Source organism: Perissodus microlepis, chromosome 16 (genome assembly GCF_051167445.1).
Source record: "Perissodus microlepis isolate ML-2025 ecotype Zambia chromosome 16, ASM5116744v1, whole genome shotgun sequence".
In the NCBI taxonomy this organism is placed as follows: domain Eukaryota; kingdom Metazoa; phylum Chordata; class Actinopteri; order Cichliformes; family Cichlidae; genus Perissodus; species Perissodus microlepis.
Window position 1 is genome coordinate 30,185,415 of NC_140476.1, and position 14,510 is coordinate 30,199,924.

Here is a 14,510-nt window from a genome sequence, read left to right on the forward strand (position 1 = left end):
ATATGAGCAGGCTCCAATTTGTGGAAGCTGCTATGTTGCCTCGCTATCTTCAACACAGTTGCCGAAACTGACATCTCGGTTCCACCAAATCAGGTTTTATTTATTCGGCTAGAGACCAGCCACATGTGTAGTTTGCCAAAGGCGGGGAAAAGAGAACTCATAGGAATTCAATAGGAGGCAAATGTTAATTCATACCTGCACCTTCAGGCTCAAGATATGAAGGCTCATGCTTACAGTACGTGAAGTTGAACATGAAGGAAAGAGACAGCATGACTGGCATCATAATAAAACATCATCCTCTTCCTCCTAACTGCTAGCCTCATCCCCTGAACTGAAGTCAGGGCTGTAACTCATGACTGTCGCACTTACTTGTTGTCAGCAGATTAGACATGCGATCCTCTCATCTACACACAGCTGACAATGAGCTGGCTGAACAACAGCAGCTGGTTTTAAGCTAACATTATACAAGCTAATGTTCGGCTTGAGTGTCCTAAAAATCCCACTTTCCCTCTCGTGACAGCTGAATTACAACCACACATTGTATCAGAGTTTATTCAATAAGTATCAGAGTCCAACCATGTTAGATACGCTTCACTGACGATGGCTAACAGCAGCTAACAGAGGCTAACAGAAGCTAACAGAAGCTAACAGAGGCTAACAGCAGTGTTTACCCACAGAAAAGTTTAGGATATCCTTAAAAACTCGTAGTCGACTGCAATCTACTTACGTCTAGTGGTGCGATTTTACACTCTGTACCCTTAACAAAGCCTGTGACTCTAAATGTCAGGTAAAAACTGAAGATATTTCACATGGTTATCCTAGTCAAATGTTATGGAGTTTTCATTTTTAAATAACAGCTAACACAGCATTTTTTTAAAAATTGCATTTCATAGGATAACTTAAGGAATAGTATTTTAGTAAAATATTATCAATCTCCCAATGTTTAGGTAGCTGTTTCCTCCTTGTTTTCGGTTTTCATCTGTTTGTGTGGACTTTAGCAAAGAACAGATTGTGCTTTAACAGAAGCAGCTGATGTTCTTTTTGCTCTACGTCTTCAGCTGCGTATTTGGTGCCTGTTCAGTAAACACGGGGGTACTGGGCACTGTGCTGTAATAAAGACAGTTACAGAATAGCATGCAGCTCAGTTGATTACTTTGTTACGCTGCCTCTAATGTAATCATCTGGTACATTCTTCTGGAGTTAATAAGTTCGCAAATTTTCAAAATCTCTTCCACAAGTTTCTATAAAGTGGGCCTTGTCGAATAAGATTTGCAGTGAGACCGTAAATCCTTTTGTCGATCAGTTTTCTTTCTGCTGTTGATGACTCATAAGAAACGGGAAAGGTTTGAGAAGAGAAAAATAGAGCTGCTGCTTGAAGGTTTTCATAACGGTGAGTCATGGCTCTTTTTAAAAAAAAAAAATATATATATATATATAAAAAAAGCAGAGCCTCTTTTTTACACAGAGCTGTAAAAGCATGGTCAAACTGGAAACCAATGACTGAGAAAATGAAGTCAGTTAATTCAATTAAAACTGAATATTAATTGTTGGAATTCTTCTCTCCTCCAGATCTTCCCAGTGCCTCTGCAGACACTCTCTAAGAGAATAGTTCAGTCTAGACTAAACAGCACCTTGGTTGGTGTCTTTACCATCATCATCGTCTTTCTTTCTGCTTTCGTCAACATTGTAAGTTTTCATTAACAAGATTCCCAAATTCCCATTTTCTTGTCATGGGTCAATGTTTCAAGGAGAGGTTTTTGACTATGATGCTTTTGAGTGTCTGGATTTAAAAGTCTCGCAATAATTTTGACCCTTTTTAGTTCACGTGCAGCAGCCATGACCTGTGGAGTTGTATCAAAGCACAGCACAACATCAGCCTGGACAGTGTCAATGCCTGCCATGCTTACTTCCTCAACTACAGCCTGGACACACAACACAGCCCCTGTGGACATGATGGCCTCATCTGCAGCTTTCCTGAGGTACAGATCCCTTGTTCTATCTATGGCCTATCTGTTTTATTTATTAGATTATTTCATCAATAAATTTACAGGTATCCTTTTAAAGTATGACACAACAAACAAAGAAAAGAAGATCCAAGTTTGCTGAAGACTAAGGAAAGTTAGGCGGATGATTTGTCTAAAAAAAAGTACAGCCAAAAGATAACCTTTCAGAAAATGCCAGTTGAAGTTTAAATACTAAAATCTGCTGGTCAACTCACTAAAGTACATTACATCAGGCCTTAATAGATCAATTAAGTTCCTTCCATCCAACCATCCGTCCCTCTTTCCATTCTTCCTTCCATTGCCACTATCTGAGGCCAGGTCACGGGGGCAGTAAAGAAGCCCGAACCTCCCTTTCCCCAGCCACTTTCTCCAGCTCATCCGAAGAAACACCAAGGTGGTTCCAGGCTAGCTGAGATACATAATCTCTCCAGTCCTGGGTCTACCCATAAGAACTCTTCCCAGTAGGGACATGCCTGGATTTCCTCGCCCAGGAAGTGCCCAAGAGGTTCCTCCTGACTCACTGAACTCCTCACTCCCTCTCTCAGGCAGGGGCCGGCTGTGCTTCGGAAAAGCTCATTTGTGCTGCTTGTGTGTGTCTCTTTGGGTCAATACCCAGAGATTGTGAACATCAATGACATAGATGACCCGTAAATCAACAGCTCCGCTTTTATGCACAGCTCTCCCTTCACCACAAATGACTGGTACAGCGACATGGCCCCGGTCCATGTATCAATCTCTCGCTATACTCATTTGTAAACAAGACCCCAAATTCCTCCACATTTAAGCAGCAACTCCTCCCTGACCCAGAGTGGACCCTCCACTCTTTTCCAGCTGAATACCATGGGCATAACATAGCATAAATAGTCATCATAAGGTGCTTTATATTGTAATGTAAAAACCCTATAATATTACAGAGCAAACCTCATTGATCCAATAATCCGTACGAGCAAACACCGCACGGAGAACAAGACTGTGGCTTAGGTAGGTCAGCCATCTGTTGCAGCTGGTAGGGCAGTGAGGTGAAACAGAAGAGACCGGAGCTGATGGATAACCTGCGGGCTGTCCGCATAAGTGCAAATTCATTTTATTAATCCTAAACTGAACAACAGCCAATGGCACGAGTCCAGGACTTAAATAAGACACAAATACGACTCTGGTGCTGCTGCCAAGTTTCCCACATAGGGATAAAATGTGGGCAGAATCTCATTCATACAACACTTTTCAACCAGGTGTTGCAGCTCAAGGTGATGCACAACAATATTAAAACTGCAAGCAATAAAAAAAGCAACGATAAAACACAAGCACTAAAAAGATAGAAATGCATGTGCTTAAACAAGTTATGTACTTTATAGAACATTAATGAGCATTATGACATCTAATCATTGCTTTCTGCTGTGACGAATGGTGTAATGAAATCACCTTGTATACCATCATTCCAAAATGCTGTGTTTAACACTGTTAGAGCAAACACATGGTTAAAATTGGGTAAAATTTGTCTTACAAAGTACTGCATTGCTTTTTTTTGAACACCACACACACACACACACACACACACACACACACACACACACACACACACGTAACTGTAAGATTTCAATGTGAGACTTCTGACATGAAACGAAATTTCGGGAGCAGAACAAATGGGTGCTAAGTGGGGGTAATTGCAGCTGTAAATGTTAACATTTGGTGTGCACACTCATGCTCAAATTAGAAGTTAAGCAGTGAAAATGTGGTTTAATCGTGTGTTTTATAACTCATCCAGATGCGGCTTGTTCAGTCAGAACTGTTGCAGCATATAAAGCCTGGCCACTAGACAATAGTCTCTTTGCATTTTCTCCCTCAGTACTTCTCGTCCTGCGTGCTGCTGAGCCTGCTGGCCTGTTCCGTCTTCCTGCAGGTCAGCAGCATCGGTAAGCTCTTCCTCATGCTCTTCATCGAACTGCTTTACCTTCTCATCATGGAGGTTCCCAAAGTGAGCCTCTTTGACAACCAGGACCTGCTGGTCATGGCCAATGCCATCAACAATGCGTGAGTCTCTTTATTACACCTGTGTGTGTCTCTGTGTGTCATTTCATGCCTGTAATGATTAAAGCTTTGAAGGTGTGCAGATGTTCTAAGTGCTCACCGGCTCTTCTCTGTTCCTCCCTCACAGTGAGCCCATGAATGGAACAAGGTGAGACTCATGGCGGGACCCAAAGTGGTCTCTGTCATCTGTTTACGCTAACAGCATCATTATCACTCCACTGGCACAAATGGAACTATAATGACCTGCTGGCAACAGATGCTAACGCTAATTAGCCAAGATTTAGAGGGCAGCTTGTTTTTGTGTTTTATGTTATTTTCCTGCAGAGTACATCTTTAACTCTGTGTAATACCTGCATATATCAGTGATTGTGGTAGCTGGGTAACTCGGCATAAAATCGATCTGTAATACTAATATGTGTATGTGCTGACCTCCAGGTGTGGAGTAGACAAGGTGCCTCTAAAGATCATGACTCCAGTGGTGATCACAGTCTTCGTCCTAGCCCTGTACCTTCACGCCCAGCAGGTGGAGTCAACAGCAAGGCTTGACTTCCTGTGGAAACTGCAGGTTAGTGTGTGTGTGCGTGTGTGTGAGAGAGTGAGCAAGAGTAAACAGAACCTATAGCGCATTGCTGCCCCTTTCCCTTGTATAGTTATGATTCCATTGGCCTCTGATGCTTAAAAAGTGGTTTTGTTTTTTTTTCCTCCTGGTATCCGTGTTAAGTGTCATTATGTGACTTTGTAGATATGTATTTGGTGTGCTTTTTAGCATAAATTTGCATTTTAATGAAGGGAATCGCTGTTATTATTTTGTGCTAAGAAATTAATTTCATTCAAAAACATGTTGGGATTGAAAGAAAATAAACACAGCTAATATGCCAGCAAGCCCAACTCGCCACTTGATGCAGAATATTATGATTTAAATGAGCTGAAGTTGGTTTAAAATGTGGCATTTAACAGCTGATTTAGTTGATTTAGACTTTGTCAGGAGGAAGTGGATTTCTATTTATTTCCTTTAAGTGAAAATATTTGGTGATTTGAGAAGTGATGAGGCTAGGCAGTACCTGAATATCGTCATCAGCATGACAGGGAAAATATACATATTTAAACAGGCATGGACACAACAGTTGTGCATAGATAGATCTTAGAAATGCAAATGATGTCTCACTGTGTTCCTTTAAAGGATGATAATAGGAATAAACAACAAATTAACTTTAAATGTGGGTCAGACATCCTGTCACGGTGAAGGCTGGAATCAGAAGCCAATGAGAACAATTAAGTGCTGTAATTTTAAAGCTTTGTAGAAATGAGCAAATAGGCAGCATCACAGAGTCCGTCCACTCTCTGCAGTATATTGCAGTTGAGTTGAGGTCTGGACTTTAGCTGGGCCATTGCAACACTTTGATTCTTTTCTTTTTCAGCCATTCTGTTGTAGATTTACTGCTGTTTTGTGGATCATCATCTGTTGTAACTTTGGCCGAGCTGTAGTTGTTGGACAAATGGACTCACATTCGACTCTCCAATACTTTAGCGTACAGAGGAGTTCATGTTCGATCCAGGTCCCGTGGATGCAAAAGAAGCCCAATTCAAAACACCACCGCTACCGTGCTTGGTAGCTGAAATGAGGTGGCGATGTGCATTTTCAAGTCAAGTCAACTTTATTTGTCAATTCTGCCACATGTACAGGACATACAGAGAATAGAAATTTCGTTACTCTCAAACCCTAGGTGAAATAGCAAATGAACATTTAAATATAAGAGAGTGATTAAAAAATGCAAATAAAATAATTAAAAATAAAAATTTAAATAAATACAATACAATTTTACGTATAAATTTGGTCAGATGCAGCTTTGCAAACCTAGACTGTGCTCCCATGTAGACACATACAGGGTGAACAAGTGCTCAACATGAGATATTTCTGATCATAATATTATTCATCTAACTGTAAATCTGAATAACAGATTGAAAAATACATCATGGAGACTTAACATTAGTGTTAAAATATTGAACTGGCTATGAAGAAAATCAAAAATGAAATTAGGGACTCTAATGGATAATAAGAATGGTCAAGCAGATTTCTTGGATAGTCTGGGAAGACTGTAGCATTGTGTTAACACACACCTGACTGCTCAGGACCAACAAACTGCCAAAACATCTGCTTTCATAGAGGTGTTCACACTTGCTGACAATGATTGATGGTCTTAATCTCAGTAATCAAGTGTGTTTTATTGGCTCGGTAAGATTGGTTACACTCGTAATTGTAAGCATGTACTTAGGTGTACCTAGATTAGTATAAAACGTGACTCTGAAAAGTTTGCATCCCCTAACATGAATCATTGCTTCACCAATAAACACTGAAATAGTTTACCAAATTCTGTTGTTAAGAAACTTTTTTGGTCTTATTTGAGAAAGTACAAACATTTCAGAGGGTGTATGTGTGTGTGTGTGTGTGAGTGTGCGAATAATAACCAAATAATATTCAGTACAGTATCAATTTGACAATAAGAACATTCCTCAAGGGATGTTCATGGCTTCTTTGGCATTTTCTGAAGGTTGTGAAGCAGGCTGTTCTGCTTGTAGTTGCTAATCCAGTCAAGTGGATAAAAAACTTATTTAAAAAGCTGCTGGAGGGCTCTCTATTTTCCAGCTCACTGCTGTCACCAATGGTTAGTAAAAAACAAGGTTGTGAGTCTCAAGCTCCATTTGCAGTTTTGTGAGGCTGAGATACCAAAACAAAGTAAAGAAATTTAGTGATAGGTAAAAGGGTTTTTTCCTGAACCTTCTTTAAAAAATAACAACTTAGTGGTGATTACCATGTCAGGATATATTACTGAATGCTGCTGCTGGAGCGAGATAATATGTTAGGGGACCACCAAATTCATTAGCATTCATCTTCTTGGCATCTTCAATATCTGTGCCAAATGTCATAAAAAATCCATCCAGTTGTAAATGAAGTATTAATCTTTAATCCTCTTCTCTAACTCATCACAAGGCCACAGAGGAAAAGGAGGAGATGGAGGAATTGCAAGCCTACAACCGCCGTCTGCTCCACAATATCCTTCCCAAAGACGTGGCTGCTCACTTCCTGCAGCGGGAACGTCGGAACGATGAGCTCTACTACCAGTCGTGCGAGTGTGTTGCAGTTATGTTTGCCTCTATTAGTAATTTTTCTGAGTTCTACGTAGAGTTGGAGGGCAACAACGAGGGAGTGGAGTGCCTGCGACTGCTTAATGAAATCATCGCCGACTTTGATGAGGTAAGATCTGAACTGTTCCAGTTGGAAGCTGTCTGAATGTATGAATGCAGAACAACAGCTCTGATAACATCCAATTGCTGATTGCTGTGTTTATTTGGTTACTATTGAATCCAGTGGACCCAAAACTCTGCTAAATATGGCCACTGATATTACAAACCTTCGTTCTGCTATCCTTAGATCATCAGCGAGGATCAGTTCCGCCAGCTGGAGAAGATCAAGACTATCGGCTCCACATACATGGCAGCCTCCGGCCTCAATGACTCCACATATGACAAGGTCGGGCGGTCACACATCCGTGCTCTCGCTGACTACGCCATGAGGCTGATGGACCAGATGAAATACATCAATGAACACTCCTTTAACAACTTCAAGATGAAAATAGGTGGGTAGCAGGAAAGAAAAATGGAGCAGGAATGCACTTTTTTTTGCAGAGTGTAAGACTGTTGTTGACTACAGCTCCAGTAAAAGTAACTGATTTGCCCAATTGGAACTAAAGAACCAGTTTCCAAATTGAAAAGATTCTGAGATCTGATTTTAGTATTTTTTAGGATATATACATCATATCTTTTAACCTGCACCTCTGTTTGGCAGTTTTAATTATTCTATATTTATTTCTTTTCCTAGGTCTTAACATCGGCCCGGTGGTGGCTGGGGTGATCGGGGCCAGGAAACCTCAGTACGACATCTGGGGGAACACTGTAAATGTGGCGAGTCGCATGGACAGCACAGGTGTACCAGAGAGAATCCAGGTAATAATTTTATATGTCCCGTCATTTAAATTCACACCGATGATTTTGTGTACTCAGATAATCAGTAAGTTATTTAAAATCAACAATAAAATTTGCATTCCATCAGTAAATTATTCTGAACTCCTTCCCTCCCACCTCCTTCAGTCTATTTTGGTGAAAAATTTGAAATTCATCCAGTGTGCATAAGCTCTGTAAAACCACACTTATCTGTCGACTGAAGGGAGGAAAAAAGGAGTCTATTCAAGGTAATGAAGAATGATCATTAAAAATGGCCCTACTGGTTTTGCTTTATCAGATATTCAATCGTTAAAGCTTAATAATTCAAAGCTAATATGAACACAGATTGAATTCTTTAATTTCATCTAATCTCTTTACAGTCCACCTTTTTGCAGGAAAAAGTGACAAAAGAGAAAATATGAGCTGCTGCTTCCTAATGAACACCAAATGGCTCCAAGCAGCATTTTATTAGTAAAGTTATGAGTTTCATTTTTGTAACTTTCTGTAACTTGTGCAGTAGTTTTTGTTGGAAAGTTGTATTAAAACTCTAATAATAGAATATTTCCCAGTGGAGGTAGCCAAACTCAATGAGCCACTGACTATAATCAGGGGAAAAGGCATAAGGAGTTAATACAAAATGTTATTGACAGAACTATGGCATCAGATGTGTTTCTTATTACCACTAATTCAGGAAGAACAACACAGAGAACCGATTAGACGTTCCATTGGTGATTTACAGATCACAAGACATGTGCATAAACTATATATATAATTCCCCTCTCGCCCCTGTGGGCGGACTTTATCCTTGAAGCACGAGTCCTCTACCAGAGGCCTGGGAGCTAGAGGGTCCAGCACAGTATCTTAGCTGCGCTCTTCTGGACAGAGATCTCTGATGTTGTTCCTGGGATCTGCTGGACGCCTAACTTGGGAGTCACTGCACCAAGTGCTCCGATTACCACTGGGACCACTGTTACCCTCACCCTCCACATCTTCTTGAGCCCTTGGTACTTCTCCAGCTTCTTGTGTTCCTTCTTCATGATATTGCTGTCATTCTGTATAGCTACATCTATCACTACAGCCGCCTTTGTCTGCTTGTCCACCACTACTATGTCTGGTTGGTTATCCATCACCAGTATCTGGAAGTCCCACAGGATCTTAGTTCGGTCATTCTCGACCACCCTAGAGGGCGTCTCCCATTTTGACCCTGGGACTTCCAGTCCATACTCTGCACAGATGTTCCTGTATACTTTGTCGATCACTTGGTTATGGCATTCCATGTATGCCCTGCCTGCTAGCACCTTGCAACCTGCTGCTATGTGCTGGATTGTCTCAGGGGCATTATTACACAGCCTGCGCCTGGGGTCTTGCCTGGTGTGGTAGACTCCAGCCTCTATGGATCAGTTTGTTCCTATGCTACCATGACTAGAGCCTCCAGAATGAAAGATAGTCCAGCTTTGTCCGGCCACTGGTAGGATTGCTTGATATAAGCCACGTCCTCTATCTGCCGATGGTACATACCGTGCAGGGGGTTGTCCTTCCATGATGTTTTTTCTTCTTGCTCCTCTTCTTTCTCGTATTTCTGCTTCCTGAGGTATTCACTAAGCATGCGGTCAGTTGTGGCCATCTTCCTGATGTACTCATGGATGTTTGTTGTGTCATCTAGGACTGCTTCATCAGTGCAGTCACCTTCTTCAGCCAGTAGGCATGAATCATGTTAGAGCCTGGTGCTTCTTACTGGACCTTTTCTTGGATGTCTGTCACTGCCATGGTTCCTGGATCCTGTTCAGGAAGGATGCTGTGGTCTGCTCTTAGAGCCACTAGCCACTGAGCATTGCTGTTATGGGTTGTGTCCTTCTCCCTTGAATGGTTCAGTGGAGTACAACTGGTTTATTCTCCTGCCTTCTAGCTCTCTGGTATACCTCTTCAAGTGGCTGGCCAAGGATGTGAGTCTTTGCTTCGCAGTTTCCAAGGCTTCAGGTATCACTGCTGCCATGGTGATCATCAGTTTCAGTGACGATAGCTACATTTCGCATCTTCTAGATGTACTCCAAATAGTCTTGGTAATCGGCGGAGGGCCAGCTGCTCTTGCACTCCCAAGGAGCCAGACTTTCTTGCATGTTTCGTAATTTTCCAAGCTTTCTGAAGGTCTTTCAACATTTATCGTTGGACATTGGCTAATTTTTCACTCATTTTCAGATGAGTCCTTGTATCTGACCAGAGGAAGTTTTCTCTGTTGAGTACATAACACTGAGCTATGAATTAAGCATTAAAAAACAGCTAAGAATCAATGTAAAATATTATCCTTGGGCACGTTTGATATTGAGACATGGATTGGTCTCCCCAGATTCCCGATCTCAACATTATTGATTATTTCCAATTTTCGTAGCAAAATATAAAGAGTTTAAGACAGCACTGTAGTCAAATTAAACTGGGTTCAACTTGACTGAAAGTTATTCTTTCTAGAAATTATGGTTCCATTAAACTCCATCTTAATCAATGACACAGCATGTTTGACTTTCAAGTTGTCAAATCATTGATCACAGAGTTATTAGCAAAATAATGATAAATCTCAAAAAATGCTGACCAGGGAACTAAATATTCCATTCTCCATCTGCCTTCAGGTGACCCCAGAACTGCACCAGGTACTGAGCTCTTATAACTACACACTGGAATACAGAGGAGTGGTCACAGTCAAGGGCAAAGGAGAGATGATGACCTACTTCCTCACCAGTGGACCTTCCAGCAGTTAACCCACACTAAGTGACAGACACATAGGGGGTTACATGCCTTACGACATAAAAAGCAGGCTTAGGGTGGACTGAGATTGACCTTTTCTCACAGCACTGAACCCTTCTCAAACCTGAGGCCATAAAGGATGAGAAAAATTTTCATCCCAACGCCCAGCCTGTGGGGGAGCCGATGAGTCGGAGAAGCCTTGCTACGAGTCAGCCGATGAGACCAAAGATGTCCAGTCAGAGCATAAAGACAGATTATTGGTCAGCTGTGCGAGTCTGGGTCCTGAAGGAAAAATGGTCAATAAGAAATTTGATTTGCTTCAATCAGCCGTAATTTTCCGATGGGTTTTTGGACACACCTGCGGGAGGACATAAGCTGCATTACCTCTTCTCTTTCGCTCTGCCTTGCTCCTGCTGAAGTATATACAGTATGTACATGTAAAACACAGACAGTTTTATGTGTATGTACAGAATTTCACGTATGGTTTGTAATACCTTTGGTCCATGTTGTGATGCAGGTATGAATCTCTCAAGTATGGACACTAAGCCAGCACTGCAGCACTATCCGTCCTTGTGTCATTATCTAATCACATCGGTAACTAACAGATTCATGGAGGAGATGGTCTTTATTGCTGAAGAGTGTGTCCTACAGGTAACCGGGTTTTCTGAGATTATATGAATTTCCTTTTATAACAGAAAGAAAACGCTGCACAGTGTTTACAGAAAGCTTCCCGCCAGATGTGCACTATCACAACCTCAGTAGTATCAACAGCGCATATATATATATATATATATATATATATATATATTATTCACAAACACATAAAACAAAGAGGATGTCAGTAAAGAGCTTTTTCTAATCTTTAACATTTTCTATTTTAACTTCAGAACACAAACCCTATGAGATATATTAAGATTCTATATTTTGTACATGAATATATATATTATACATATTCAGATATACATACTGTATAATTCATGTTGGGATTTCAGACGTCCTCACTGGTGTTGCCTGATGTTAGCACTGCGTCACAGCTGATGTTCCGTTTAGCTTCAGCTCCCCCCAAATGGCCTCTTTTCTTGCCCTTTTCTCACAGCGAAAAGCAAGTTTTAAAGCCGAGCAAGGCGGTACATTGAATGACGGACTAGAGGATGGAAATGCATCAGCCTTGGTGCTCAAAAGCCATTTCTTTTTGCACTCCAGTGCTTTCAGCCGTCCACCTTGTTGTGCTCTGCTCCCACAGCTCCCCACTCGCTCGCTCAATCAGATGGTACGACCCAATGAATGTCCGATGATCTCCGATGAGGCCTTTAACATGGACTCTGTACTGACGACGGTGATGATGCTCATCCTGTGGACAGGGACAGATAAGCACATGTGGACATGTGCCCAATTATCTGCTGTTTTCTTTCCTTAACAGAGCAGTTCTCTTCAGTATTACATCTTTATTCAGCGTGTCATCAGACAAACTGACCTGGCTGTCTCATGGACTCAAGTGATTTTTAATGATGATATTACCAAATACTTCACCTGGTTTGGTTTGTTTTGTCACAGGAAAAAGTAAATGGACAGAAAAATGTTTTCACCTGAGAATACTGAATCCAGAAAACTTCAGAACCAAGTTTAAAGGATAAGGCTAGAAAACTGTATATAAAAGATGGATGTAGGCATGCATGACGTCACCCATTGGTTTGTGAAGTATTGTTAAGCCTTGAGCTAACAGTTTAGAGGTCACTGGGGGTGGATCTCACTTAGAAACACCGCACGCTCATCTGGTAGCTATTTGTCAATCGCAAGGAAGACACCCTAAATCATGCTCTGCTTTGTTCTCTTATTTGACTGTCAGTAGTCAATATCATGCTGTATTTAGACACTTGAAGCTAGCAATCAAGACGAACTAATTAGGAAAACGCTTACAGAGGTCATAGATAACTGGAGCCTAGTAAGTGTCCTTCCAGATTTCTTCTTCCAGAAAAATCAAACTTGTTTTTTTAATCAGAGGAGTCGCCCCCTGCTGGCCATGAAAAGCATGTTTAAGGCACCTAAACTGCATTGGCTTCTATTTTCAGACTTGTGAAGCTTTGTCCATATTTTATATAGAGTCATATTATTATAACTGTCAACTGATCTCATGAAAAGAACAAAATTAACATTTTAAGTAATGCCTGCAATATTCTCTCCACTTGCATCTTGTGAAAACAAACTGAATTTGTGCGTGAAGTTATTTAAAACTTATTTGGTATGCTATGCAGATCAGTATTTACTTCACTACGATGTTGTATGTATTAAGTGGACTCAAAATGAACTGCAGTCTATGGACTTCTATCTGAATAACTAGCCTCAGGTTCTATTTAAATCCTGCATATTAACCTCCTAAGACCCAAACACTTCCACTGCATGCATTTTTAATTTCTCTTTGATATTTGGACATATTGGGGCCCGATGAATGTAAAAACAAAGAATTACTTTGTTTTTTACATTAATTTATTTATTTTTTGCCTTATTTTTGTTTTTAAGAAAAATGAGAGCCACATAGGAGGATATTCATTTAAAATGTTGATAGAACAGTGACAGTATAATGTCCTCGTAAGTGGATATCAGGCCCTTGTAGACCAAAATTCAGTATTTTGGTCTAAATAACCCAAAATGTGATGTCCACATATGTGGACGCCAGGTCCTAGGAGGTTAATAAATGTATTAATTTTAAACTGCTGTCAGAAAATAATTATTTGGACACTTTCCATTAAAAAAATATTAATAAATGGATAGTTGAACTTGAAAAGATTATTTAAACTCACAGAAATGTGTTGTCAAATTCCGGCCAATCAGAGCTCTTCTACCACTCAGTGGGCGGATTTTCAGTTTACGGAAACTATAAATGTTTAAGCGGGAGTCAGATATTGTTGGCAGTCCCAGCAATAGTCCAACTTAAAAGATTTTAAAAAATATTATTTAAAGAGGAGAGAATCAGTTACTTAGGACTAATATTTAATCTTTCAGTATGTATTGAGTAACATATGCAAATGAAACAATTTATTAACAAGTTAGACTTGTTTCACTCTATTAATTTATTTTAATTCAGACTCGACGCGCTCAGTAAGCGCCCATGATGATTATATATGGAATAATTGCCTCACTAATTGTTGCTTTTGAACAACATCAGAATTTAGTCCACTGGAAATTTGGTCGTTTCATGGGACTTTGTTGACAGTAAAAATATTAGCACTAGCCTTATCCTTTGAATTTCATCCTTTTTAAAGAGTAAATGGCACTATGATTCTGAGCCTGTGGAATGACGGGGAAAAACCTGCACTGGTCTTCTCTGGCGTTTTTTTTTTTTTAATCTTTGTTAATGTACTGTACTGCTGCAACCATTATCTTCACATACCCCGGCTAATACCTATAGGTGTCATTCCATATGATTCCATTTGGATGCACTGCCATTCTACACCCACGTCACCCCCCTCTTTCTACTGTTCACTGTGCATGAATGTGCCATTAGGGAACGCAAGGGGCTTGGAGAGGCACAGACCAGAGATGAGGGGCGTGACTACAAGGTGCCTGAGTGGATCCATCTTTACAAAGTACAGCATTCTCATTCGCTTTTTATTTGACACGAGGTGGCCGTGTCTGTGACACAAATGGCTTCAGAGACAAAACTGTGGATTGTTTATGTTGCCATGCTAAACATTATGCTGTTTTTTTTATAGTAAAATAAACTGCTGAGAGGTTTCACCAGGTACCCTG

At 40.6% G+C, this 14,510-nt stretch overlaps 1 protein-coding gene across 2 annotated transcripts in view; it reads left to right on the top strand.

The window, feature by feature from the left end:
• The window catches only part of adcy5 (adenylate cyclase 5), a 99,697-nt gene extending 85,192 nt beyond the window's left edge, over nucleotides 1-14,505 (top strand). For both annotated transcript variants that reach the window (XM_084908716.1, XM_084908717.1), the window contains exons 13-21: nucleotides 1,570-1,686; nucleotides 1,821-1,979; nucleotides 3,847-4,031; nucleotides 4,156-4,176; nucleotides 4,464-4,593; nucleotides 7,018-7,281; nucleotides 7,459-7,663; nucleotides 7,906-8,030; nucleotides 10,649-14,505. In XM_084908716.1, the coding sequence (XP_084764842.1) occupies nucleotides 1,570-1,686; nucleotides 1,821-1,979; nucleotides 3,847-4,031; nucleotides 4,156-4,176; nucleotides 4,464-4,593; nucleotides 7,018-7,281; nucleotides 7,459-7,663; nucleotides 7,906-8,030; nucleotides 10,649-10,777 (1,335 nt within the window). In that variant the 3' untranslated portion in view covers nucleotides 10,778-14,505. The remainder of the gene's footprint in view (nucleotides 1-1,569; nucleotides 1,687-1,820; nucleotides 1,980-3,846; nucleotides 4,032-4,155; nucleotides 4,177-4,463; nucleotides 4,594-7,017; nucleotides 7,282-7,458; nucleotides 7,664-7,905; nucleotides 8,031-10,648) is intronic.
• Nucleotides 14,506-14,510: the final 5 nt, after the last annotated feature.